Source organism: Chanodichthys erythropterus, chromosome 20 (assembly GCF_024489055.1).
Source record: "Chanodichthys erythropterus isolate Z2021 chromosome 20, ASM2448905v1, whole genome shotgun sequence".
Taxonomy (NCBI): Eukaryota; Metazoa; Chordata; class Actinopteri; order Cypriniformes; family Xenocyprididae; genus Chanodichthys; species Chanodichthys erythropterus.
Window position 1 is genome coordinate 35,451,904 of NC_090240.1, and position 27,943 is coordinate 35,479,846.

Below are 27,943 nucleotides of genomic sequence, written 5' to 3' on the forward strand. Positions count from 1 at the left end.
AGCGTCGCGTACATGACGTCATAGAGGCGCGACATCATGCTGGATGTGGCTTCTGTACTGAATAGCACTGTAGTCTTGACATTACTGTTTGTGTCGCTCTGAATAAAAATAGCAATAATTCTCAAGTGATGTCTGTTTTTGTTTCTTATAAAAGGTGTTTATGAAGCCCAGTCTTTGTTTGGTAGCAGGTTTAGTGGATCTGGAGAAAATGAAAACAGAAAGGAAATGAAACAGGAGATTAAAGTCATGATTATGAGCTTGAAACTGCATGTGTGCTTCTGCTGCTGACATGACTTCGCAGGACTGAACCACTCTGAGTAAGTGTTATGGGGATTTTCAGGGGAGGGGCTGTAAGTAAATATTCAATATGCTTTTTTCTCTTTACTTGTATTAAAATGAAACTTGACCATTGTATAAGCAGTATTTGCATTCCACTTAACACCTTTAAGGTTATATGACAACTATAATATACACCTTGTAGGAAATATCATGTTTAATGTGATTAACAAGTCATAGTTGGTAACCCTTTTGTTAGTTTTTTTTCTTTTGTATGTTAGCAATTGCTAGACTATATGACCAAAATCATAAATTCATTCAAGAAATCAGTCATTGAATACTAACTAATGCTAATTAATACTATGTTTCAATGCCAAAAGTATTGTAAAATCAAGTAATATTGCTAATTATTATTTAGGATGTTTTCTGAAAGTCACATTGATGTACAACTTATATAATCTCCCTTTGCAGATCTCGTACTTCATACATGAAGAATGGCTGATCATCAGATTGAAGACCCAAAGATTGCATTTGCATATCTCCGCCCATCATGTGTCCTCCTGACCAAAGAACCTACATCTGCTAATGTAGAAGCTCTTAGCGGTCATCTCCGCAGTGTGAGCGATGGAGCTCTCCAACAGCTCCAGGACTATGTTCTGTTCCCCCTCAGATTTGTCCTCAAAACCCCTGGCTCCAGGCGGGAGGGACTTATCCAGGCAGTCATGGAAGCCATGACGTATGTGCTGGAGAACACGTGCGTACGGAGTTGGGATTCTCTCCGGGATCTTTTCTCTGAGTTGTGCCTTTGTCTTTGTTCCCCAAAAGACCCCGGAAAGCCTGCTACGACCTCTGAGGAACTAAAGCTGGCTGTCCTCAGATGCCTGGACACCCTCTTGCACTCTGCCTACGGTGACATTGTTTTTAAACTCTATGAGCCAAGCATGTTGCCCGGACTTGGAGCGGCCGTGTCGCTGCTTCTGGCACTCGCGGAGCACGAAAAGGCAAGGGGAGTTCAATTGGCTTCCCTTAAATGTCTCCTTTCATTGTTTCTACAGTGCGACTGCAAGGAGGAACACATTGAGCCAGGACAAAATGAGAGGTTTCTGCTCGGACGAGCCCTTGCCACGTTTTTGCCTGGAATATCTCGCGCCCTGAGTCAGGTAATAAGCGGAGACATAAGACAAGGCCATGCAGTCACGATGAAGGCCATGAGGGTTTGGTACAAAGCGGTAGGTCTGGTAATGGCTGATGAGCAGCTTCAGAAGACAGACACCAACGGGGCAGCTGGTGATCTGGGGAGGGTTGAGGAGCTGATTGTAAAGAGGACTCCATCTTGGCGCAAAACCACTTCCCAGCGCCTTGCCATGGTCTTACAAAAGATAATTTCCTGCACTTCTGCCCACCCGCATTGGAGAATCAGGCTTGAGTTGGTCAATCTATCTCATCTTCTACTTTCTCAGTGCAGCCAGTCTGTGGGAGAATGTGTCGGTCCTCTACTGGAAGCGTTGGTAGGTGCCATCAACGATGACGAGCCTGAGGTTAAGAGTAGGTGTAATGCTGCATTGAATGAAATGGCACAAAAAGGACAAACAAGTGGTGAACAGGACTTTACTGACGTTCTATCGGAAAACCTCCATAGCTTGGCATCATCTTTACCTCGACTCATGAGAACATCTGATGACCAACGCAAGCTCTTTGTTCTTAACGTGTTCCTTGGGTACCTTAAGATTCTGGGGCCCAAAGTGGATGCAATACTAAGGTCTGCAGTCCATCTTGAGCGCATCTCCAAAGCATTGATGCAGGTGATGGAGCTGGATGTTACAGATGTGAAAATAATTGAGGAGAGAACTCTTAAATCCTTAACAGACCTGGGACCTGATGTGCACCAAGTCCCATCCCAGAGGAAATATTTCCTCTACTTCACAGACGAACGGATATTCTCAACACTTGGGAAGATCTGCCGCATGTTGGGATACTACGGAAACCTCTACCTTCTTGTTGACCGCTTCATGGAATTGTACAGGGAGTCCTCAGTTTACAGAAAGCAAGCTGCCTTGGTCCTCAATGAGGTCATTGTTGGTGCTGCAGGCATTGGCGTAGAGTTGGAGAATTCTAGGATTGATTGGTCAGGAATAAACCAGTCTAGAACAAATCAAGAAGACTTGAAATCTTCAGTCGTATCCATCATTGAGGAGTACATCAGTTTGAGCAACTGGCTTCTCCCTACAGTCTCAGAGGCCTTGGAAGGGAAACTCAAGACTATAGTGCCCAATAATCCAGAACAAAACTGTCTCCAACTGCTTCCAGCATCCAAAACTTCATCGTTCCACCAACTCAACAGCAACATCTGGCAAATCTGCATCCAGCTGGAGGGTATCGGAGGCTTTGCCCTGGCTTTGGGCACAGATTTCCGTCTGCTTCTCATGACATCTCTATACCCTGTGCTGGAGAAGGCTGGAGATGAGTCGCTTCTTGTCAGCCAAGCGGCTTTCAACGCAATGTGTGACCTCTGCAAGGCATGCGATTACAGTTCTCCCAAGGAGCTGGTCATCAAGAATTCAGACTACCTTCTCAATGATATTTCTCTAAACCTAGCCAGACCCAGCATTCACCCTCATGCTCCGAGAGTTCTTGCGGTCATGTTCACTCACTCAGATGCCAGTCTGCTGCCTCTAGTGGCTGATGTGGTGCAGGACGTGTTAACGGCCCTTGATCTCAGCTATGACCAGAGAGCGCCACAGTTCTGCAGTGTGCTGCACTTACTTATGAAGGCACTTGGTGAGTCTTACTTTTCTTAGTTTACTATTAATTCAAACCATGCTATTATTAAGTATTAGTTGCAAAATGTGTTCTTTGGATTTTGACAATGCCACACATATGTTTTACCACAGTGAGATGGTTCCCCGCCACTATGGGACACCAGAAGCTATCCAGCAAAGACACCCAGAATAAAGAGTGTGTGAACTTGAGGCAGTTTCTCCTGGACTATAAGAAGCAGAAGGAGCTTGCTGAAGGCATTGGAGTAGATGAGGAAGATCCTAATGAACTAGGTTTGTAATTTTGATATACTTATGTTTGTTCTACACTTCTAACCTTAAGAATTAAGCTTAAATGTAAAAGCTGTTACCTTTCAAAGCAATTAGACTTACAATCATACTTACAAGGATGATAAAACTGGGACTTCAGCCAAATCTAGCAGGGTTGTGGTCCATTCAAACCTGAATTGATAATAGAAAGACTAAAAGTCTTATAGACTTTATAGAAATACTTTATAGAAAGACTCTTTATAGAGTCTTATAGAAATGTAACTTCTTGTACTTAACAATATTTAATAAATGTTTTAAAACTTCATTTCCCAGGATGCATTATCTGTGTTGACTTGCTTTGAAATACAGTAAATTCCTCTTCCTGTCATTCAAATTTGAATTCTATTTCAAATTCTGGTGGTCGTGTGACCAATTCAATTCAAATTACACTAACTATCATTACATTAACTAAAAGGGAGCAAATTCTTCAATTTTGCAGAGCCCTGATATCTAAAGAAGAAAATATCATAGAAACTTGAGAGTGAGCTGTTTACTTGGGCCAGTAATGCCCTAAAACCAACCAATCAGAACATCCTACCAACCACACAGCAACTTCCTAGAGAAAACCATGGTTACCACCTTGCAACATTCTGTTATAGTCGTCCGTTACAGTTCCTGCAGCAGGAATCCTGCTTGTAATTTAATTCTTGCACAGCAGATGACAGTATTGATCTAGTAAGACCTAACAGTATAAAAATAAAAAATGTTAGGCTGCGATTGGAACTGTTATGGTTTCATCATAACTGCAGACCTGTAACAAGGGTAGTCGCTTCCCCTGGAACAAGCTGCGGTAAGTGCTTTACACAAGGGTACAGATGTAATAGAGCAGAATTATGATCACTCGAGCTCTATATTTGGCTCATCTTCAATCTTCCACATGCTGAGGCTTTCAACTCCGAAATCAGATTGCTGATCATTAAACCAACGCCACACAGAGTGAAATTCCCCAATTGATCTGGAATGATGGCTACTATCATGCTGAAGGTTTGTAGCTGATTTACAAGACCCAATCAGCTGGTACTCGTGTTTGCATGATAATAGTCTCACAGGGCCAGACTAGACTAATGCACATTGAACGTTCCTTCAATTTTTAATCTTAATATCATCTTCTCCTGTCGACAGACGTTCCTCCACCAGCGTCTGCTTCTGATGAGGACGTGGAGGGTCCTGCTGAGAAAAAGGAGCTTCCTCTTCATATCCAGATTGCAAAAGACGTGATGGAACGATGCATCCACCTGCTCTCCGACTCCAACCTGAGAATCCGACTCAAGGTTGTAAAAGCTCTTCTGTTCATGTATTATAGCTTTGGCTGGCCTGTTTCTTTTGAGAAGAACACAAGAGGAGCGTGTCTAAAGTAAAATGTACATGTGCATTTACAGGTGTTGGACATCCTGGAATTGTGTGTGTACGTTTTATGTGAACAAGAGGACGAGCTTCTTCCCATGGTGCACCGGTGCTGGCCTGCTCTTCTCCAACGTCTCAGCAGTGATGACCCTCTCGCTGTACCGCGCGCATTTAAGGTGAGATGATGTCCTTCCAACCAGATAGCAACAAAACTACGACCATGCACAGTATCCTAGCAATTTAAAAAGCCATGGAAAATAATAAAACATTAACTGGAGTAATGATGCTGAAAATTCAGCTTTGATCTCAGGAATAAATTACATTTTACAATATATTCACATAGAAAACAGTTATTTTAATTGTAATAATATTTCACAATATTACTGTTTTTACTGCATTTTCGATCAAATATATGCCACCTCTGTGAGCATAAGAGACTTTGAAAAGCATAAAAAAACATACACATGCCAAGCTTTAGTGTATATCAACTGTAATGCTATTATAGATAAGTTTAGTTTTCCTCCATGAATCTCTCTCAGGTGCTGTGTGTTCTGGGGGAGTCGTGTGGTGATTTCCTCAAGAAACGTGTGTCTAAGGAGGTTCTGCCCCGTCTCACCTCCTCTCTGATGAAGCAAGCGGAGATCAGCGCTCGCTCCGGGCCCGTCTACACACAAACACTGGCTTACAAACTCCAGCTCGCTGTGCTGCAGGGTCTCGGACCTCTGTGTGTCAAACTGGACCTGAGTAAGTCTGGACATCAGTGTCCCAAACACCGGCTAGAAACTCTGCTGATACTGAATAGTGTTTAATAAGCTATTAATGCAAAACATCAACGAAAATGTATAATTATATTCAACAAGGGGCCTGTGACATCACTGCAGGTTTGCCAGTTATTGTTTAATATAATATGAGAAAACGTTCTAAACAAAAACACACAAATTTACCTCTAAAGCTAAGGTTAAAAAGCTAAAATTGTTTAATTGCCCCCTTCAACATAATTTTCAAATTAAAATGTAATGTACAAGTATATGGATGTATACAATAATAATAGTTATTTTAATGGATGTGCAGCATCAGCATCATAACAGATCATGTAAATACATGAATATGGTACTGTACCTCATTATAGCTTAGAAGATTGAAAACCTATCATGAATATAATTTATATATTAAGTTTAACTGTTACTTTATGGCATAATCTGCCTGAATCATCTCTAAGAACATAAAATGCATCTACTTTCAATAATGTGCCGAATGTCTGAAACCGAATATTTAGCTAGAAAAATTAATAATGGGGCCTTATTTTAGGGTCTGAACCATTTTAGCATTCAAAGTGGGTTTGATATTTTATTTTAACTCTTTCCCTGCTAGCATTTTCTTTTAAAAAGTTGCCAGTCACCGCCAGCGTTTTTGATCATTTTCATAATTTCCCAGAATATTTTGCTGTATGAATATCTGAACATGCAATATATCAAAAGAAAGAACAGCTTTTAATTTAAACAAAAAAAAAAAAAAAAAAACTTTTTTTTTATCAACACTTGAATGTGGGTAGGTTTCATAAAAAAGTTATTTTGAACAAAAATTTTGAGAGAATCATGCTTTTTTTTAAAGACAAAGAGTTATTATTTTTTATTGCCTGCATGACCTTGGTTATATACAGAACCCCTAAGAGGATTTGTCAGTGGAAAAAAATGGGATGGGAGGAAAAAATAATATTTCAACATTTTTGCATTTGCTTGCAAAAGTTAGCATTGCCCAGGAGACTTTGCATTATCTTGCAAAACTAGTGATGAAAATAAGAAATGTGAGGAAAAACTCTTTTATTTCAATCCTGTTGAAAGAGAATGCAACATTTCTCAGCACTCTTAAAAAAAAAAAAAGGCTCCAAAAGGGGGTTTCACAGCAATGCCAAAGAAGAATTTTGGGTTCCTCAAAGATCCTGTTAGTGAACAGCTCTGAAAAGAACCATTTTGTGTGTGTGTGTGTAGAATCTTTTTCCACCTTAAAGAACCTTTTGTGGAATGGAAATGTTCCACTGATGTTAAAGGTTCTTCATGGAACAATAGATGCCAGCAGAAAACCTTTATTTTTAAGATTGAGGGGAATGCAATTTTTTGGGGGAAATATTTATATCATATTTTTTCTATTAACATGTGGTTTTCTGTAATTGCATCAGCAGAAAAAAAGTTTTTAAAGGCAGACAAAATGCATCTGAATGAATGATTATGAAAACATATTTTTCATGCACACAATATCACACATTTATATTTTGTTGTTTAACAACATTTGTGAGCACACCATCATCACCACTAGATGGCAGACGTGCCTCAGTCTTTCATCACAGCTGCAGTGAACATGTCAAAGTCAGTCTCACAGTAAGCGATGAAGATGTGTTCCTGTTGATGTCACATCACAGCTCCATCTGAAAACCCCAGAGCTTTGCTCTGACAGACACCATTCTGTGTTGTTCTGTTCATTCCTCTGGAGAAGCTCTAAGGGGGATTTTTTGTCTTTCATATCAGTGGTTTTTTTCACCTCTGTGGGTTTTCTGATGTAATGCAGGGGTGAATTGAAAAAAACTCACATGTTGTAGTTCATCTCATGCATTTTGCTGCAGCATATGGCCTGATGTGTATAAAAGTACTTTTTGAAAAACAAATTGGTTTATAAAATATTGGTTATCAATATCAGTCTCAAGTTTAATTAGTGCATCTGTAATAGCGACGATTTACCAGACCAGAACCGTGATGCCAACCAAACCCAATGCTGTGTGAAATGCTGAAGTGATTTGTCGTTTGATTGAGCTGCCATGTGGAGAGAGAAACGTTTGTGAGATTGAGTTAGTGTGTGTGTGTGTGGAGCTGAGCAGAGGAACACTGAATACTGATAGAGTTACCATGGTTATGAGAGACACCTGAGAGACAGACAGACAGACAGACGAGAGGTCATGCTGTTTATTTCCCAGCTGTCTCTCTCTCACATCATTTCTCTCTTTATTATTCTCCCTCCATCCTTCATTTCTGTCTGTCGCTGGTCTCGGCGTCCCTTTGCATTCACCTCCATTTTTCTAGAGTAATGAGGCTCTACATCACGCTGCTTAATTAATTAATTAGGATAATGCTGCCATGGAGACTATTAGAATATATTAGAACATCTGTGGCCATTATGAATATGACGCAGGCGTTCACTGCATTTCTGCTGCGAGTTTTGAGTCACCGGCACTGAATTCACTAGAGAAATACATGAAGATTTTGTGTGTATAGAGAATTAATGGTATACAGTCCCAAATAGATTTGAACACTAACAAATGTCTTAAATTGTTTGCTCTTTCACTAGTGAGTGTCTGTTACATTTTAATATTTATAGCTGATTTTCCTTCCATTTGTCATTCCCTTCATATTCTCAGTCCTGGTGGAGTTTGAGGACTATAATTTTTATTCTGAATGTCTGTTTGCAGTGGAAGCGGATCTGGATCGAATATCAGACGCATGTCTTCCATACCTGAGCTGCCGACAGCCAATCAAACTGCAGGAGGCGTGTCTCAGGTAAGGCCCAACCCATCACAGAACTGGAATTGAACATTTCTTCCTTTATAAAAGTGGGTTTAATACATTTTTTTTAAATGTGACTCATTTTGAACATGTTTTTTAGGTTTCAGGAAATTGACAGATTCAAATCACAACATAATATTAATATTTAATATTAATTTTGTAGTGCTAAAATAATTTAAGGGACTGTCTGCTGTAATGATTTGATTTATCACATAGCAATAAATCAATCTATTGAGCAATATTTGGTCATATTGAGATTAGACCGATATATCTGTCAGACCAATTAATTAATTTGACTATTTTGAAATGATCAGCATATATAAAAAAAAAAATAAAAAAAAATAATATTGCCAAATATATCTAAATTGATTAATCGGCCTGACAGAAATGTTTATATATAAAATATTAGAAATTTTAATGTAATATAATATTAATTATATAAAATGTTATATATATATATATATATATATATATATTTTTATATATAATTAATAAAATATATACAGTCAGACCAAATATTATTCAGACATTTTTTAAATTTTTTTGGTATAATTTTACTAGTGGGTGCAGGACCCTATAGTTAATTTATGTAAGTGATAAATAAAATAAGCTGTGACATATTATACCCAAAAATGTATCATACAGTGGAATACCAGTAAAATTGATTAAAAAAAATTGGAAACCAAAAAATTATTCAGACACTTTGACCTGACCATGTTTTGCTTGATTTTCTGAAAAAAATAAAATAAAATAAAATCATTTAATTTTATAAACTATTTATATATATATATATATATATATATATATATATATATATATATATATATATATATATATAAACAGGTTACCCTTCTTTCTAGATATTAATTCACCCAAAAATGAACATTTTGTCATCATTTGCTCACCCCTCAGGTTGTTCCAAACCTTTGACTTTTTTAATCTGTGTGAATAAGATATTTTGAAGAATTTTGGTAACTTCTATTTCCATGGAAGTTAATGGGGACCAGAAATTCCCCAAATTCTTCAAAATCTTTTTGTGTTCAACAGAGGAATGAAACTCATACAGGTTTGGAACAACATGAGGGTGAGTAAATGATGACAGAATTTTAATTTTTGGGTGAACTATCCCTTTAAAATTAAACTTGGCTTCTTCATGTTCCAGTTCACTATATGCTGTTAAATGCATACAATCCCTGCTTTAATAGTATGAATGACCGTAATAGTTGGCTTTATTATGATATTTGTATCCGCAGTGTTTTCCGGTCACTGATGGAGCTGGACGCTGATATGTGCTGGTTTACTCTGAATGAGCTGTTCTGTCCTGTCACGTACGAGCCGCCCCATCCACAGCTGCGGCCCGTGACGCTGAGTGGATCAGACAAGCCGAGAAACGAATTCACAGACAACGTCCTCAAATTACTGCAGGAGTTTGATTCCCCGAAAGCGGACAGACGAGACTCCAGTGGTTTAGATGACAAATAACAGGGTTTCTTACATCTGAACGCTAGATTTAAGACAACGAATGATTCTAGTATTCTGATCTTCACTGACTACATGTTTGACAGCAAGAACATTGGACAAAATTGAGCTGATCATATGACACAGATTGCCATGTATACAAGAGAAAAAAAATGTTCCTTACAAAAAATTGCCATGTAAATGATTGCTACTTCTCTAAAATAATAAATTAATATGGGATCTTTTAGAATTTCAGGTTGTTTTATTTCATTATTACATATTTTACTTCTGAAGCATAATTATTAAACTCGTATAGCTCTTAAGTTGTAGAGTTGAAGCTGCAGGTTCTGGTCTAGTTACGCAGCTTGACCTGTTGTTTAGGATCTTCTGTTCAGTCTCGTATGGTCGCGGGTTCTTCTGTGACAGTTTAATAAATGTGCCGCCTGTGAGAGTCGCATTAAAGCTGCCTCATATGCTTTGTGTTAGCGTGCTGCCGTGTTATCGCAACTGTACTTTGCTATTTATCCTGCTGCCAGGACTGACAGAAGTGCTATTATTCACCGGGCAGGGGCGACCGGCTAACATGCGGCATACGGGGCTAATACAATTTCCTCCCGGCCGCTTCTGATAAGTGCGGGAGCATCATTATAGAGTCAAACCGCTTGACGTGAGCTTTGTTTGAAGGATTCGTCGCCGTTAAAGAGGACAAAGCAAATTGAAGAGATGAAGTAATGAAGAATTGAGGTGATTTTTGAGGTTAAGTATAGGTGGAAAAGCTCTTTGTTAGAGCACAAGTTTAAAAAGGCCACGTTTAATCTACCATGGGGCAGTTGTGGCCTAATGATTAGAGAGGACTTGTAACCCCAAGGTTGCGGGTTTGAGTCTCAGTACTGAAATGTAGGTGGGGGAGTGAATGAACAGCGCTCTCATTACCCACAACACTTGAGCAAGGCACCTAACCCCCTAATCGCTCCCCGGGCACCGCAGCTAAAACAACTACATGTCTGCTCTTTCGTTATTTTTTTTATCTTTTTATATTATTATAATGCCAGCCAAAGTTTCTTGCACCAAAGCATCAATTTAGTTTACTTTAGTAATTAAGCCACGACATTTAAGGCCCTTTCACATCAAGAACTATAAACTTAAACAAAAACTATATTAGCGCCCACGTCAACAGTTGATAACGTTTTAAGCGTGCCGCAGTTAGGCTATGTTCTTCTCGCAGTGCACTTTAAATTAGAAACCAGTCGAGAGCACCGAAAATGATTCCAATGCATCTATAATTATCGTTATAGTTGGGGTGTGGACTGTTTTCTAATTTACATTATGGGTAAGTTTCTTTAAAAAAGGAACATTTTGTGCAAAAAGCTGAGAAAATCGCGTTTGGATCAGATTCGATATGATGATCAAAACACACATGGAGTAGATCGAGTTCATCAACACCACCACCGCTTCACAGTTCTAACACTTCCTGGGTCGACATTAAATTTGGTAACATATTAGGCTGTTTTGATTTATATGCTGTTTATTGATGATTGCATTATTTTTCATGTGTTTGCTTGCATATGAGATCGCTCATTTTTGCTTTTTCTTTGAGCTTTGATCTGGTAATACTCAGTATTGCCAAGTCTGCTGTTTTTCCGCAGAAATGGGCTACTTTTATACTGTTTCCGCTGGTTATTTTTCATGTCCACGGGTTGAATCGACCCAAAATAACATGATATTTAGCCCTTGAATGTGAATTTTACCAGTGGGGAGCCCCGCAAAAAATGCGGATTTTACCCCCCGGAATACAATTTTTACCGTGGGACATCCCCGGAAATGCAATTGGACGGGGTTTGTTCTGAAAACTGGCAACCCTGGTAATAGAGGGTATGCACGTGACGTCACCGTCGACCGTTACGACTTCGGTCACGCCCACTGAGTGGAAAAAGACTGTGTGCAGCATTGGTTTTCAGCATGAATGTCACGAAAAACACACAAAACACATCCAAAAAGGAAAAAGAGCTTTGCGACTGATTGTGCAAATAGCTTTGGCACAAAACCCGAGGTATATATTTAAAGACTGCCGAGAGCTACAGAAAAAAGAAGCAAATGGATCACTGCAATTAACAGAAACAGCTGGACTCCAGCAAAGAAACATGGATTTGCAGTTATTATTTTGTGTGGAATTGTTGGATTTTTAAGGTAAAATCATACCTTATATATTGAATTGTTATATATTATGTTGACAACTCATCAATTAAATATTTTCCATCTTATATCCTGCATAATTGTTTTTTTTTAAATAAACTGACAAAAACTATACTATAAAACTATATATGTTTTAGGGCTGGACAATATGTCGATATAACATTGATTTAAGTGATTACGTGGATTTAAACCTACCTATATTGTAGTTATATAAAATATTTACAAGCAGATTTGCTTTATGTATTTCCCAGCGTCGAAATCAGGCACACATAAATGTCAGGAAACACGACTCCTGGCTGCATGTCAATATCCATAGATTAGGTTTATTTGACAAGTTTTAAGAAACACTTTCGAGCCCAACCTTTAGTGTAATCGTTTGTTTTGCGTTTTCGCAGTTTCGCCTATTAAATCCACTCACGCAGCAGGTTCTTTTGCCACTCAGTCCAGCTGAGGGAGCGCGCTTTCGGCGGGAAAGTGACGTCGATGCATTCCCTCTATACTGTACTCGTTCAGAATTTGATAGCGCCCCCTAGCGTATTACAGTTAATCTGTAGCAAACGACATCCTTCAATTACGTTAATTAATACCATGTGCGCGCGCACACACAATACATGTAAAATAAGCCTAAAAATAATTTTGTACACTGTGACCATGTCTATCGTGAAACCACATTCAGCTAGCCCGGTATAGGGCCATCAACATTTGGCTTACCACTGAAGGATATGTAAGGCTCCCTCCCAAGCAGTTTCAAAACTCGAGATTCAACTCTTTCCGCTCCTTCCTTCTGGAACTTGTCATTCACGAATATCTAAAACTTTTTTTCTTTCAGAAAAAGCAAGCATGAACTAAGAAAAATACATCTGTTGTTTTTACAAGAACACTAATTTTGCAGGTTGACCAATCACTGTTGCTCCACCCTTTGACCGTTAAAGGGGCGGTCACTAAACGACAAGCAACTGCCAAAACATGACGTCACGCTCTGTGGCGCCAATTTCAAAACATTTCAAAACGAGCAGCATGAAGTGGAGATGAATAGAAAGCTAGAAAAATAATGTATTAATAGTAAACAAAGATATATGATCAATGTACAATGTTTTTATTTATTTGATAAAGGCATACATTGAAGGTGAAACCAGTCTTTTTTAGGATTATTGTAATATACACAATCTGTACATGTATTACTTCCAGAAACATAAAACAATTGAATCAAACTATAAAAATCAAAGAAACCAGAAACGAAGCCATCATTAATACCATTGAACATATTGTGAGTGTTTTCAAGATCTTTTAAAGCTGCATAAAAACCACAAAACATCGTAATATTGTGTGTGCACCATCCTTCCATTGACACAAAAGCTTCATGAAACATTTGCAAAAGCTGGTACCTATCAAATCGCACTTGTGCCAACGATGCCGCCAGTCCAGAAAACCCCTCAGACTGGTGCCCGTAACATTATACATGTAAACAATGATAGTAATATTACAGCATGTAAATGTCATCGTTTAGACCTGATGAAGAATATTTCAAACATTCACGTTTGTTCTGCCGCGTCTACATCATATCAAAACATGAATCTGATCAAACTAAGAATGACCAAAGAGTTTAAATCAACGGTCCTGTTTGGTTTCTTGCTCATTGGCAAATATTATTAGAAACGTTTGACACATGCACTCGCTGTTCTGAACAGACATCTACTTTCGGATTTATACAGAAATATACATTAGTTGTTAAAGGGATAGTTCACTCGAAAATGAAAATGTAATTTTTATTTATTCTCTCAAACCTCGTGTTCAAAGCTGCTTGACTCCATAAAACACAAAATGATTTATTCTGCAGAATATATAAGCTGCTCGTTAAAAATAGACACTGACTAGGAGCTAATGAAATAAATACTAGAATAAAGCTCTAAAAAAGCTTAAATGTTTTATTTTGTTTTTACATAAAGGGATAGTTCACCAAAAAACGAAAATTCTATCATTTACCTTCATGTTGCTCTAAACCTATGAGTTTCTTTCTTCTGCTGAACACAAAAGAAGATATTTTGAAGAATGTTGGAAACCAATCAGTTGATGGACCTCATTGACATCCATTGTAGGAAAAAAAATACTATGGAAGTCAATGGCTACCATCAACTGTCTGGTTACCAAAATATCTTCTTTTGTGTTCAGCAGAAGAAACAAACTCATACAGGTTTGGAACAACATGACTAAATGCTGACAAAATTTCCATTTTTGGGTGAACTATCCCTTAAGAAAGTTGGTCATATGGGTTTTGGAATGACATGAGGCTCAGAAAAAATGAGAAATGTTTCATTTTTGGATGAACTATCCCAACATAGGGGGCGGTGTAAGGAATGATGTGGGTGTACGGGGCAGTTAGGAGGAACCTAAAGTACACAGCTCTCCGTGCAGTCAACGGTACTATCATCAGCGGACCTCTTCCTGAGCTCTCGGCCGGGTTTGTGGTGAGCGTGGTGGGCCGGCTGGTGCTTGTGGTGGTCAGACTGCAGGACTTCCTCTTGTGACGTCGCCCCCTGATGGGACGGAGGAGCCGCGTTCCCCTCCGCGCGCTCCACCTGCAGGTACGCCCGCACGCGATGGTGACGCAGCTTGCTGTCGCTGAAGTCGATGACGCGGCATTCGTACGTGCCCTCGTCTGACGGCTTGATGTTGGACAGACGGAGCTTGTGGGAGATGTTGCTCCCGGCAACCTTCACCACCTACGGAGAATAGGACAGGAGAATTGGTCAGATGTTTGAAAATGAGCAGTCAGGGTATTAAATCATGAATCAGCCTTGAAAATGCTGAGTTTAAAGAGACTCCGACTGATTTGGGCTGAAGCAGAGATGACTAGTAGACCAAAACATGTGTTGTATTTTAGAAAAGAACAGCCTTTTGAGAATATTAAAGGAAAGACACTACAGGTAAAACCATTGTTTTTGAGAGTTTGGGGCATTTTACTTTCCTAACATGTTGTTATGGAATCATCCAAAATGCACATTTAAAGGGATAGTCCACCTAAAAATGAAAATTCTGTCATCATGTACTCACCCTGAAGTTGTTCCAAATCTGTATGAGTTTCTTTCTTCGGCTGAACACAAAAGAAGATATTTTGAAGAACCAAACTATTGACTTCTACAGTATTTTTTTTCCTACTATGGCACTCATTGGGGTCTATCAACTGTTTTGTTACCCATATTCTTCAAAATATCTTCTTTTGTGTTCAGCAGAAGAAATTCATACAACTTGAGGCTGAGTAAATGATGACAAATTTTATTTCGGGGTGAACTATCCCTTACGCTGCATTCGCACGGGGCGCCGGCGTAAACGCTTCTCATTTACTCTGAATGGGTGACGTCATGCGTTGTCGAACTGAATTGTGGGTTCCGTTGTGTCGCTTCACTCATGTTACAGATGCAAATAGATAAAGTGCAATAAAATAAACACTTTAACGCTGCATTCACATGGGGCATCAGTGTCAACGCTTGACGGAGGGCGTGTCTGAAGCTTGTGTTGACGCGACCGTTATAGTGATTACAGCCAATCACATTACTTTCCGGTGTTGCACGAACGCAGTTGGCTAGTGATTGATTTCTCAACTTTTCAAGTGCCAACGAAGGCGTCATCCAATCAGATCGCCCTATGCAAATACCCTAGAGCAATCGCTAGCCAACTGCGTTCGTGCAACACCGGAAAGTAATGTGATTGGCTGTAATCACTATAACAAGTGTTTATTTTATTGCACTTTATCTATTTGCGTCTGTAGATTTCAATTACAATACATATCTTTAAAGGGTTAAAAGTTTTTTTCTCCACTTCAGCAGCACTTACGAACACCAAACTTTACAGATTTTTTCCTGTCTTTATTCTGAAGGTTTATACTGAGGGGTTTGTTGTTTGATTTCTGTTCTGCAAATGTATGCACATTTAATTATATAATTCCTCATTTTCTTATTTGAAAATTTCAGAAAACTTGCAATACAATACAATGGTCTTAAATGATTAGTTCACTACAATATTAAAATGTCCTGATAATTTACTCACCCCTATGTCATCCAAGATGTTTAGGTCTTTCTTTCTTCAGTTGAAGGTTTTTGAGGAAAACATTTTCAGGATTTTTCTCCATATAGTGGACTTCACTGGGGTTCAACAGGTTGAAGGTCCAAATGTCAGTTTCAGTGCAGCTTCAAAGAGCTCCACATGATCCCAGACGAGGAATAAGAGTCTTATCTAGAGAAACCATCGGCCATTTTCTAAAAAAATAAAAATGTATATACTTTTTAACCACAAATGCTCGTCTTGCACTGCTCTGCGTTGCTCCACACATTACGTAATCACGTTGGAAAGGTCACGAGTGATGTAGGATGTCAGTGTTTACAAAGTGAACGTGCAAAGACTAAGTCAAACGCCCTTTACAAAAAAGGTAAAACAACAATGTCGGACGATTTTGAAGTTGGAGGAGAAAATGAGATGGAGATTTTTGCCCTACCACAGTACTTCCGCCTACGTCACATGTAATCTTTCCAACGTGATTACGTAATGTGTGGAGCATTGCAGCGCAGTGCAAGATGAGAATTTGTGGTTAAAAAGTATATATATTTTATTTATTTTTTTTATAAAAATAAATTTTGTTTCTCTAGATCAGACTCTTATTCCTCGTCTGGGGTCATGTAGAGCTCTTTGAAGCTGCACTGAAACTGACATTTGGACCTTCAACCCGTTGAACTCCAGTGAAGTCCACTATATGGAGAAAAATCCTGGAATGTTTTCCTCAAAAACCTTCGACTGAAGAAAGAAAGACATAAACATCTTAGATGACATGGGGGTGAGTAAATTATCAGGAAATTTTAATTCTGTAGTGAACTAATCCTTTAATGTACTGCGATTAATCATCTATTTTACCATATATGCACCTGTAGTGTCTTGCCTTAAATGCAATAAAGCATGTGGAACTCACAAATCTAATAAACCTCTAGATTTGTTAACAAAAAGATTTGTTTATTGTTCCTATATGGTGCTCATTGTCATGTCTTGCAGGCTGAAATGAGCTCCTGAACATCAGAGGTCCTGTGTGGATCATCATGATCCTCTGAACAACTGCAGTGGAGGCAGTGAAACGCAACAGTAGATGTAATGTGAGCAGCAGTAATGCAGTGAGACAGTGGCTCTGTCCCAAATGCAGACTCTATAGTGGACTACTATGCGGCATTATGTCACTGAAGTGTGGACTTCAAGGCAAGGATTTAGGGGGGCCAGGGACAGGGCCAGGGAAAACGCAACAGTGTTTATTAGTTTAGCAGTGCAATCTTGCAAAGAAGGAGCTTCTCATCATCCCTGCCACTTCGAAAATACCCCACAAATTCACCATCTAGCTAGGTTCATCAACAATAACCCCATCAAGTTTGGTCAGTAATCTTTAATGCCAGCTGACCTTCAAAGACCACATTGCAAGGACAGCATGATCATGCAGGTTTGCACAACATCAGGAAGATCAGGTCCTTCCTAGCAGAGCATGCTGCACAGTTTCTCATCCAGACCCTGGTCATTTCTAGGCTGGATTATTGCAATTCTCTTCTGGCTGGACTTTGAAACCTCTACAACTGATTGCAGAACGCAGCAGCACGACTGCTCAATGAGCCCAAGAAAGCCCACATCACACCTCTGTTTATCTCGGCTCACAGCAAGTTTAAGTCATTGATTCTTGCATATATCTGCACCCTCCAACACCCCCTGCAGAAGCCTGCAGTCTGTAAGTGAGCGGTACCTCCACAAAAAAGCACAAATTCACTTTCCAGAACATTTTTGTTCACTATTCTTTGCTGGTGGAATAATCTTCCCAACCCTCTCTGGAAAAAAAGAAACAACTTCTTCCCTATGCTTTCATTATTCCTTAATCTCTCCCTGTTCTAGCTTGTACTATTCTAACCCTTGTGCTGTGTTGAAAACCCTGTAACACTTGTGATGTTCCCAGTCAAAAATGAGGCCTACGATCGGTTTCATAAATAAATACAAAACCTGTTCTAATTTAAAGAAAACAAGTTGACAAAAAGATTGAGTCCAATATTTGGTGATAAAATAGCATAAGAGATTTATATAAGCTATTATTTTATAGGCCGGCCATGACAGTGAACATCACAAGTGTACCTTTGTGCCATTTTGTACAAAATAAAAACAAATGTCCTGGTTATTTATTTAAGCACTGTGATAAACTGTGCAATTTTTTCATATTTTATGTAAAATTGATAAAATTGTCAACAAATAATGCTTTTTTTTTTCACTCAAAAACTGAGATACATAAGCTCAGATAAATAAGGCCTATAATCGATCAGTTCCAAAAATAAATATAAATTGTTAAAAAGTCAGAAAATTTTATTCCAATGAAATAACATTAACTAGCTTTTTCGGTAATGGGAAAATTCTCCAGGTCAAAATGACGAGAACACAACATGTGAGCTAAACATTGTCTGAAACTTGTATTACCAGCACTTCCCGTGTTTATTGCTTCTTTATATTCCTCATTTGTAAGTCGCTTTGGATAAAAGCATCTGCTAAATGAATAAATGTAAATGTAAATGCAGTGGGAGAGTGAAATGCATCAGTGCATGTGAGCTGTAATGAGTTGCAGCTGTGGATCCGCAGAGACACATGAGAGACACATTCACTCCACAGCTCTCGCTCTTTCTCTCTCTACCTCTGAAACACAAAGACAATAGGACAATCTCTCTGTAAAGCGGTCAGCATTCCCAGAGGGCTTTGAGCGAGGGTCCAGACGCTCAATAAAGCCGTCTGCCAGTGAAGCAGATTGAGTGTGGATCAGGTGGATAAATAAACATACATTCACAAACCCACACACACACTTACATTAACTCCACTCACTGGCGTCATTTCCACAGCATTACATATGTCGAGTATGGTAACAAACAAACATTTAGCTATCAGAAATAACATCACTGCTAAACGCACAAGAATTCAAAACAACGGTATCGTGAAAGGTCATGCAGGATTTCAGTGACCATCAGCGACTGTTTCCAATGACTCTCCAGTCTCAGATCGAGGCTCTGCATTCACAGAGAAGCAAATGTCCTTGTGAATATTTTATGGAGTAGCAGAGAGAGATGCTTTGATTTATCCACCCACACACACAGGTAAAACTCACCCTCACACACTGAAGATCCTACGCAACCTGCAAAGCTACACAATCTCAGATGTGACTAGTTAAAGGGATGGTTCACAGTTTATGGGCCCCATTGACTTCCATAAGGGTGAAAAAAGGTGGTACGTTTAATCGCGATTAAAAATTTGAATCTATTGACAGCCCTAATTTAAATGTTAAGAAAAAAAATGAAAAAAAATTAATGGCAAAAACACACAACAAAATTACAAAAATTTAACTAAAATTAAAAACTAATTCAAAATATATTAATAAAAACTATAACATTATCTCAATGATACTAAAAGAATAAAATGTTTGAAAATGAAGAAATGAAGACAGCCTGTAACGGTTCTGTACTAGGAACTCTTATTTTGACATTCTGTTCTGTTTCCTTTAGTTCCTGTTTCCCTGCTCTGTTTAGTTTCCTTGCTTACCGATTCTGTTCTCATTTGTTTCTATAGTTATGCATTAGTCCCACCTGTGACTTGTGTTCACCGTGTTTATATACTCCTTGTTTTGTTCTGTTCCCTGCCGGTTATCATCATTATTTAAAAGTCTCAAGTGTATTCTCCTTGTTCATTAAAGATTCCTCGTCTTTATTTACCTGCGTCAAGCACATTTTTTTAGATTGTGCTACGACTACACGAGCATGACACAGCCATAAATATTAGTATTATAATTTTAGTTGTACAGTAAAAAATATTTTTTATATAGTTAAATATCACAATAGCATTTTAATTTAGTAACAACAATAACAACAATTACTATTATTATTATGATTATGTAGTCATACTGATATATAATCCGAGTTTTTGTTTAACTGTGCAGCCCTACAAGCACAACAAACCTGTAGCTTTTTAACTCTTTCCCGCCTTTTTTTTTTTACAAGATTTATTTTTTGCTTTTTGCCTTTTATTATGATAGCAAAGTGGGAGAGAGAGAGAGGGGGACAGAATCCGAAAATCTTCACGAGCTGGGACTCAAACTTGGGTCGAAGCACAATGGAGCTATGAGTTGGCGCTCTTCCCACGAGGCTATCGGCGCAAACAACATTTTTGCAAAATTTCATGGCCCCCTGAATATTTTGTTGTATGAATATCTGAACATACAATATCAAACAAAAAAACAGAGCCTCTTGCGCAGTCCTCTACCTTTTCCTGGGTCGACATTTCATTCTGTGACGTTACTAAATTTTGATTTATATGCTGTTAAATGTTAGATGAATGTGTTAGCTCATATGTGCATATGCTTTTATCGATTGTTTCTGCTTCTTTTTCGAATGTGTTTTGATCCGGAGATGCTGAACTCTTTCAGAGGATACATAATAGCGCCCCCTACTGTATAACAGTGAAAACATAGATTGCCAGAAAAACTTGTCAATGGCAGGGAAAGAGTTAATTTGCAAAAGCAAATCATGCAACCCTGCAAGTTGTTTACATTCATTTGAAAGGTCAAGCATCATTAAAAGAAATAACCTACAGTATGACCTTACCTGTGTAAATTGCTACATAGAATTCCAATACTTGACCCTGTTTTGGTGTCTTTTGGAATCTTTTCCATTTAGTGGAGCAAAAATTGAACATTACTGAATATGTCTGGAATTTTGGTTACTTAAAGGGGTGGATGATTATGATTTCACTTTTTTAACTTTAGTTAGTGTGTAATGTTGCTGTTTGAGCATAAACAACATCTGCAAAGTTACGACGCTCAAAGTTCATTGCAAAGAGAGATATTTTCTTTTACAGAAATCGCTTTTTAAGGACTACAACAAATGGCTCGTAGAGACTACAATGAGCTTCTTCCTGGGTTGGTGACATCACAAACCCTAAAATTTACATAAACCCTGCCCCCGAGAACACACAACAAAGGGGGCGGGGCCATGTTGGGCTGCTTTAGAGAAGAGGAAGAGTTGTTGTAGTTGAGTGTTGTTGACATGCCGTCATTTTACACTGGACTGCTTCACAAACGCTTCCACAGAAACTACATCAATTTATCCACTAACCATTCAGAAACGTCCAGTTTCATTCTAAAAGTTGTAACTTCTTCCTGAGTCTCTCCATCAGTGTCGACTCCGGTTTGAACAATGTAAGGCTGAACACCGTTACTGACAATCCTCATTTTGGCTGCGTGAGATTCTCCAGCTTTGTTGTTGTTGATCTGTTAAAGCGCCGCCCTCTTCTGGAAAGGGGGCGGGGAGCAGCAGCTCATTTGCATTTAAAGGGACACACACAAAAACAGCATGTTTTTGCTCACACCAGAGACTTACATTACATCTTGTGAAAGGGCCATTATAGGTCCCCTTTAATATTAACTGCTTATTTATACAATATCACACTGACAGTCATATTGTTAGTCTGAATGACAACAGCAACAGCCTCATGCCTATAGCACAAGCACAGCTGATAGTGATAAAGTGGTGTGATTGTGAGTGTGTGTTATTGTTTAACTATTGTTTTGTGTCGTCGGCACACACTCGACCTCTGAAACACAAACCCCAGCCCCTTTATCTGTGTTTGAGAGCATCTCTCTAAGGCTGCATTACTTTAATGTGGGGAGCCTCCTGCGTCACGGGTGCCACGGGGAGATTTGCTTCACACAACTGACTCCAACACACACACACACACACACACACACACACACACACACACACACACACACACACACACACACACACCCTGCAGCGGCTCAACCAGCAAGAGCCGAGCAAGTTGCTAACAAATCACCTTTAGCCCAAGCGACTGTGATGTTGTGTTTGCATGCTCCAGTTATTTGCCCTGACAAACACACACACCATGTACTTTTATTATCTCTCACTGAGCAGCAGATGACAGCAGCCCCGAACGAACATGAAAGAGACGTTCACGAGGAGGTAATCACAAACTTACACTGATTTTGGTGGCGTCCTTTGACATCTCATTCTGTGGCACCACCTGCAATGAAAAACATCATGTAGTCAAACATCACATCAACATATTCAGATTGACACCTGCAGATTCTGATTGAACAGCATATTCAGACCATATATCCAACTTTATATAAATAGCTGTGCGATAATTCAGTTTACATTTTGTGACAATATAAATTACCATGCAGCCGAGATTTGCTATATGACGATGAAAAATCAAGCAGTTGAAATATGCTATATGGTATTTGCTTTACAGTATTTGTGTGTTTAATGCAGTTACTATGAGTGAAACAAATGTGCAGCAGGACATTTGAACACACAAACACACAACCATATAATGCTCAAGTCCAGTGTGCTCGAATGAGACGGTCTTAACTGGCCTCGGACGATCCTCAAGAGCACTTCATGAATAAAACATGACGCAAAGGTGAGCAAGAGTTTCTCCATGTCCCTCTTTTCATCCCTCCATCCAATTAAAGAGCATCTTGAGTTCACAGCAGGAAGTCCAGCAATCTCTCTGTCTCTTTCACACACACACACACACACACACACACACACACACACACACACACACACTCTCTCTCTCGGGAACCTGCAGCTATTTCCACCGGTTGTGATTAATGTTGTGTGGACTGTTACCTCCCGAGTCCATTAATACCGCTGTATCCTCTCCTCTCCTCACTTCATATGTGTGTTTCTTCAACTTTGGCCACTTTATGTCCCAGCGGTCGTCATTTATTTTTGCTGCTTTTGCATGTTTAACTTTTTATTGTTTTGTTCTAGACTTAAACTTTCAATCTTAAACTAAAAAAGCCCACCATAAACTAAAAGTCATTTTCAGTCATTTTTAAAGGACAGTTATCTATACAAAGAGTGAAATAATCATAAAGCATTTCAATATTTATAGTGTGAAAATGATTTATATCAATATAACACAAATTATAGCTGTCCTTCAGCATAATTTCCAAACTTTTTACCCCAATAAAGTTTTTTTCCAAACTTAATGTATTTGGTTCAATGCAAAGCCTGACACAAAATATCACATGCATAGATTATTTTTTAATTATTTTTATTGTGCATCATTTGTAATCAAGCTGAAATTTGGCAAATAATGCAAAAAGTGTGAAAACATTATTTAATTTAGGATACATAGAATGCTAACTATGGAATTAGAAGTGTGTTGGTCATTATATATATATATATATATATATATATATATATATATATATATATATATATATATATATTATATTTGGTGATAATATGTGGTAATATTTGCTGATTCAGGAAAAATGACAGTTTCTGAGAAAAATGACTTCTGTGATTATGTATGTGCAATATAGCGTCACGATTTGACAAAAAAAAAAAGTGCAATCATCCTAATAAAAACAATGAAATTTAAAATGCAATTTACAAAAAAGGCCAACATTTTGAGATTATATATTAATATGATTACAGTATAACAACAACAATAATAATAACACATATTAATTTTAAATAATAAAATTAATACATATTAAAATATTATACAAATCATGGTTTCCATGTTCAATACTGGACGTTACTGTTGGACATAGGAGAAAAATTAAACTTTTTCTAAAAGTCCACAAGACCAAAAGCACTCATAGTTGAAGAAACACCCTGATGCCTACAAAATATACAGACTAAGGGCTTATGCACATAGAATGCATTTTTGCTTTGAAAAATGGGCAAAGAACGCAAGGTCTTGAGACGTGTGTTTTAAAAAAAAGTTGAACTGATTTTAACTTGAGTGCCGCATTTTTAGAACGCTGTATCATGCGAGACACTGCAAAAGATGCAAGACACGAGCGCAACAGTGATACACGTCTGTTTAGCCCATGTTTACATAGAAAAACAATGGAAAAGTAGCACATTGGAATGGAAAAACACGCTCTGTGAACGGCCCCTAATAATACAGCAGCACAAAAACATATTTGGACACTTAAAATGAATGTCATTGCATTAAATACAAAATATCAAACCAAGCATTTTATGATTTCTGCTCAATGACTTTTAGTGTATGTATGAAGTCAGTTCTCCTTATCACATTAACTAACATCATCTACTACACAAACACAATTCTTCATTTTCAACACTATAGATCTATTGACATATTTGATCGATTTTAAATGTGTTTTTGTCAAATGTTTTCTGTTTGTGCATCTGTCCTTGTAACAAATGACACTTGCTTTGATATTCTGATACTTTCTTAAAAATAAAGCTTCTTTATTGGCATTGATGGTTCAATGAAGAACCTTTAACCTACATGGAATCTTTCCATTCCACAAAAGGTTCTTTAGATTATTAAAATGTTCTCCACACTAAAAGGTTCTTTGGGAGACCAAAAATGGTTCCTCTGTGGCATCATTGCAAAAAAAAAAAAAAAAAAAACCTTTTGGAACCTTTATTTTTAAATATTTATATAATGCAAAGACATTCCTCCAGATTGACTGTATGGCTGCTGTATATTTTATCTATAAACGTGTACTGAATTTCTCAGGTCTGTATTCATGCAGGTGATGCTGTGCAGCTCTACATACAACTGAAGTCTTTGACTGGCAGCTGGTTATTAAACTCTGTTTGTGCGTGTGTATGTATGTGTGTGTGTGTGTGTGTGTGTGTTTGCCGGACAGGATGCCGAACCCTCTCTCTCAGGCTCTTAAAATAGAAGGCTGTGTTTGACTGGCACAAGCGCAGGGAGAAAGAGGAAGCGGGCACATAATTGCAGGCTGGTGACAGCAGGCCCGCTGCGGATCATATTGTTCTGTGTATTGTTAGTAATAGTTAGCAGCTCTCTGTGCTGTAATTGCGGGCAGATCCGCGCGGAGGTTAAGGGCTGAACTCGAGGGGGCACCGCTGACAGAATGCTGGGATTATGATCTTAGTAACTCTTTGGTTTCTGGATCAGATTTAATCCTCGACACACTGGCGCTGAACCTTCAACCTCACAGCTGACGCCTCAGATTATGTGCCAGAGTTAAAGGTGAAGAGTGTCATTCCTGCACCGCTGCTGTTCAGGGTGGATGCTACACTCCAAAACATGCTGGGTTGAAAACAGACAAACCCAGTGGTTGGGTTAAATGTTTCCCCATGGTGCTGGGCAGTTTTATCTAACCCAACTATTGTTTAAAAATGACTATATGGCTTAAAATCAGACACCGTTACTAGAGGCAACAATAGTAATCAAAAGGTGAACATTTATTAATAAGCAATTTAATACATTTTAATTGTTTCATTATTATTCATTAAACTTATTAATAAATGTTAATTTCCAACATACTTTGGGTTCATTTTAAGCAAGCAATACAGTGATTTTATTTAACTCAACAATAGTTAAAACAATAGGTTAAAACAACCCATTTTCTGGGTCAAATCAACCCATTCGCTGTGTCAAACAACCCAATCGCTGGGTCAAAAAAAAAACATTCTCTGGGTTAAAACAACCCAATTGCTGGGTCAAAACAACTCATTCTCTGGGTCAAATCAATCCATTCACTGGGTCAAATCAACCCATTCACTGGGTCAAAACAACCCATTCTCTGGGTCAAAACAACCCATTCTCTGGGTCAAAACAACCCATTCTCTGGGTCAAATCAACCCATTCACTGGGTCAAAACAACATTCTCTGGGTCAAAACAACCCATTCGCTGGGTCAAAACAACATTCTCTGGGTCAAATCAACCCATTCTCTGGGTCAAATCAACCCATTCTCTGGGTCAAAACAACCCATTCGCTGGGTCAAAACAACACATTCTCTGGGTTAAAAACAACCCATTCGCTGGGTCAAAACAACCCATTCACTGGGTCAAAACAACCCATTCACTGGGTCAAAACAACATTCTCTGGGTCAAATCAACCCATTCGCTGGGTCAAAACAACATTCTCTGGGTCAAAACAACCCATTCGCTGGGTCAAAACAACCCATTCTCTGGGTCAAAACAACCCATTCGCTGGGTCAAAACAACCCATTCTCTGGGTCAAAACAACCCAATCGCTGGGTCAAAACAACACATTCGCTGGGTCAAAACAACACATTCTCTGGGTCAAATCAACCCATTCACTGGGTCAAAACAACCCAATCGCTGGATCAAAACAACCCATTCGCTGGGTCAAAACAACCCATTCTGTGGGTTAAAACAACCCAATTGCTGGGTCAAAATAACCCATTTGCTGGATTAAAACAACCCAATCGTTGGGTCAAAACAATCTGGATTAAAACAACCCATTCACTACATTAAAACAACCCATTCACTGGATTAAAACAACCCAGTCACTGGGTTAAAACAACCCATTTGTTGGGTTAAAACAACCCAATCGCTGGGTTAAAACAACCCATTTGTTGGATTAAAACAGCCCATTTTTGGTTAAAACAACCCAATCACTGGGTCAAAACAGCATAATGGCTACATTAAAACCCACCCATTTTTTGGGTCAAAACAACCCATTCACTGGGTTAAAATAACAGTTTTTTAGATCGATGTGGTTTATCTGGTGTGAAAAGAGTCCCTGGTCTCTAGAATTGGTTCGGATTCCACATTCAATGTCCATTTGTTGATTTTTTACACATTTTCAGGTAAAAATTGTGTGTTTTATCACTTAGTAACAGTAACAGCACACCTCAACAACACACTTGATTTGAGGAATCTGAGGCAAAAATTTGCATTATGGGTAATTCACATCTCTACCTGATTGGTGGTCCACGTCTGCTTGTCCGTCCATTCTCTGTGGTTCCTGATGTACCACCACTGAATCTCCAGTGAATAGGACGGCGAGCCCGCCCCTCGAAACGAGCAGGCCATCTCCACGTCCTGCCCACTCTGTGCCGTGATGTCATGAGGGACCTCTGTGAAGACCGCTGCCGAAGAAGACAGAGAAAGAGATTATTTAAGGTGAAGCGTGTCTATTTTGCACCACCTGCGGCACCAAACGAAATCAGTGATTGCTTTCAAACAGTGTCCTAAACACTCCTACTGCCATCCCACTCCGTCCCCTGAGAGGTCTGCCCTAAATTCAGGCATGTCAGGCTGTTGAAAACAAAGATTGCAATGTTTAAACTGTTTCAATTCAAGTCATTCTGCACACTGAATAAAAAAAGAGAAAGTATTTAAAAGGTAAAAACTTTCCTTCCATTGAAGCTCTCAAATCTCATTCAATTCTAATACAGCTGGTAAATATGTGTCACAATCAGTTAGATGTCAATGACTAGACATTAATGATGAGTCCAACATTTAACATCTTGATGTCAAACCAGTGTTATTTAAGTATTATTTTACTACTATAAATATTATATATTTAGTATTATTTATATACTAGCTTTTTTATTAGCCTTTGAATATATTTACATAATTTTAGATACATTTTAGTCATTTTTTTTAAATATTACTATTTTATTATATAATAATTTATACTATTCTATTTCCAGTTAGTAATTGTAGTGTTTCAATGTAAACTTTTCAAGGCAACATTTATAATTTTCATTTATTTAAGTTTTTCATCTAATATATATTTTCTTTTTAGCTTTATTTCAATGATAAATTTTATTGTTTAATGATAACTGCATCAAACCAGTGTTGTTTTAATATCACTGATATACTGTACTTTTAAAGATTTTATTATTTTGAATTAGATTTTATTTTTGTATTTTAATTTGAGTTGAAGTTTTAGTCATTTTTTTTTTGTTTTTGTAATTTTTATTAGTTTTTTAAATATATGTTTATATTGTTTTAAGTTTGAGTTTTTAGTTTGAGTTTATTTAGTTTTAGTAGTTTTAGTATGAAGCTTTACGAATCGTTTGTTTCGAATCAGTGGTTCAGACACCGTTAACCCTTTAATTTATGGCGCATGTGTGTCATTTTTGGAGCTCAGTGGCTTCAGTTCCATTTATTTTGATTGTATTCAAAAAAGAACAGCGTAAACATTCTGCAAAACATCTCCTTTTGAGTTTCACAGAAGAAAA

General features: G+C 38.2%; 2 protein-coding genes across 2 annotated transcripts in view; one reads left to right on the top strand and one right to left on the bottom strand.

Moving 5' to 3' along the window:
- Positions 1-134: 134 nt before the first annotated feature.
- On the top strand, positions 135-9,944 carry tti1 (TELO2 interacting protein 1). Its single transcript, XM_067370819.1, has 8 exons — positions 135-317; positions 748-3,054; positions 3,168-3,326; positions 4,485-4,633; positions 4,742-4,882; positions 5,246-5,450; positions 8,164-8,251; positions 9,511-9,944. The coding sequence occupies exons 2-8, from the start codon at positions 771-773 to the stop codon at positions 9,737-9,739; spliced, it is 3,255 nt and encodes a 1,084-aa protein (XP_067226920.1). The 5' UTR covers positions 135-317; positions 748-770; the 3' UTR covers positions 9,740-9,944.
- Positions 9,945-14,295: 4,351 nt separating this feature from the next.
- LOC137009705 (V-set and transmembrane domain-containing protein 2-like protein) overlaps positions 14,296-27,943 on the bottom strand; it is a 48,297-nt gene continuing 34,649 nt past the window's right edge. The window contains exons 2-4 of the mRNA XM_067372150.1: positions 26,673-26,842; positions 21,947-21,991; positions 14,296-14,628 (exon numbers count right to left, since the gene is read on the bottom strand). Coding sequence (XP_067228251.1) covers positions 14,296-14,628; positions 21,947-21,991; positions 26,673-26,842 — 548 coding nt within the window. The remainder of the gene's footprint in view (positions 14,629-21,946; positions 21,992-26,672; positions 26,843-27,943) is intronic.

Coding starts and splice junctions, on each gene's coding strand:
- tti1 (XM_067370819.1), top strand. CDS start 771: ATGGCTGATCATCAGATTGAAGACCCAAAGATTGCATTTGCATATCTC. Junction 3,055..3,167: donor CTTACTTATGAAGGCACTTG/GTGAGTCTTACT, acceptor GTTTTACCACAG/TGAGATGGTTCCCCGCCACT. Junction 4,634..4,741: donor ACCTGAGAATCCGACTCAAG/GTTGTAAAAGCT, acceptor GTGCATTTACAG/GTGTTGGACATCCTGGAATT.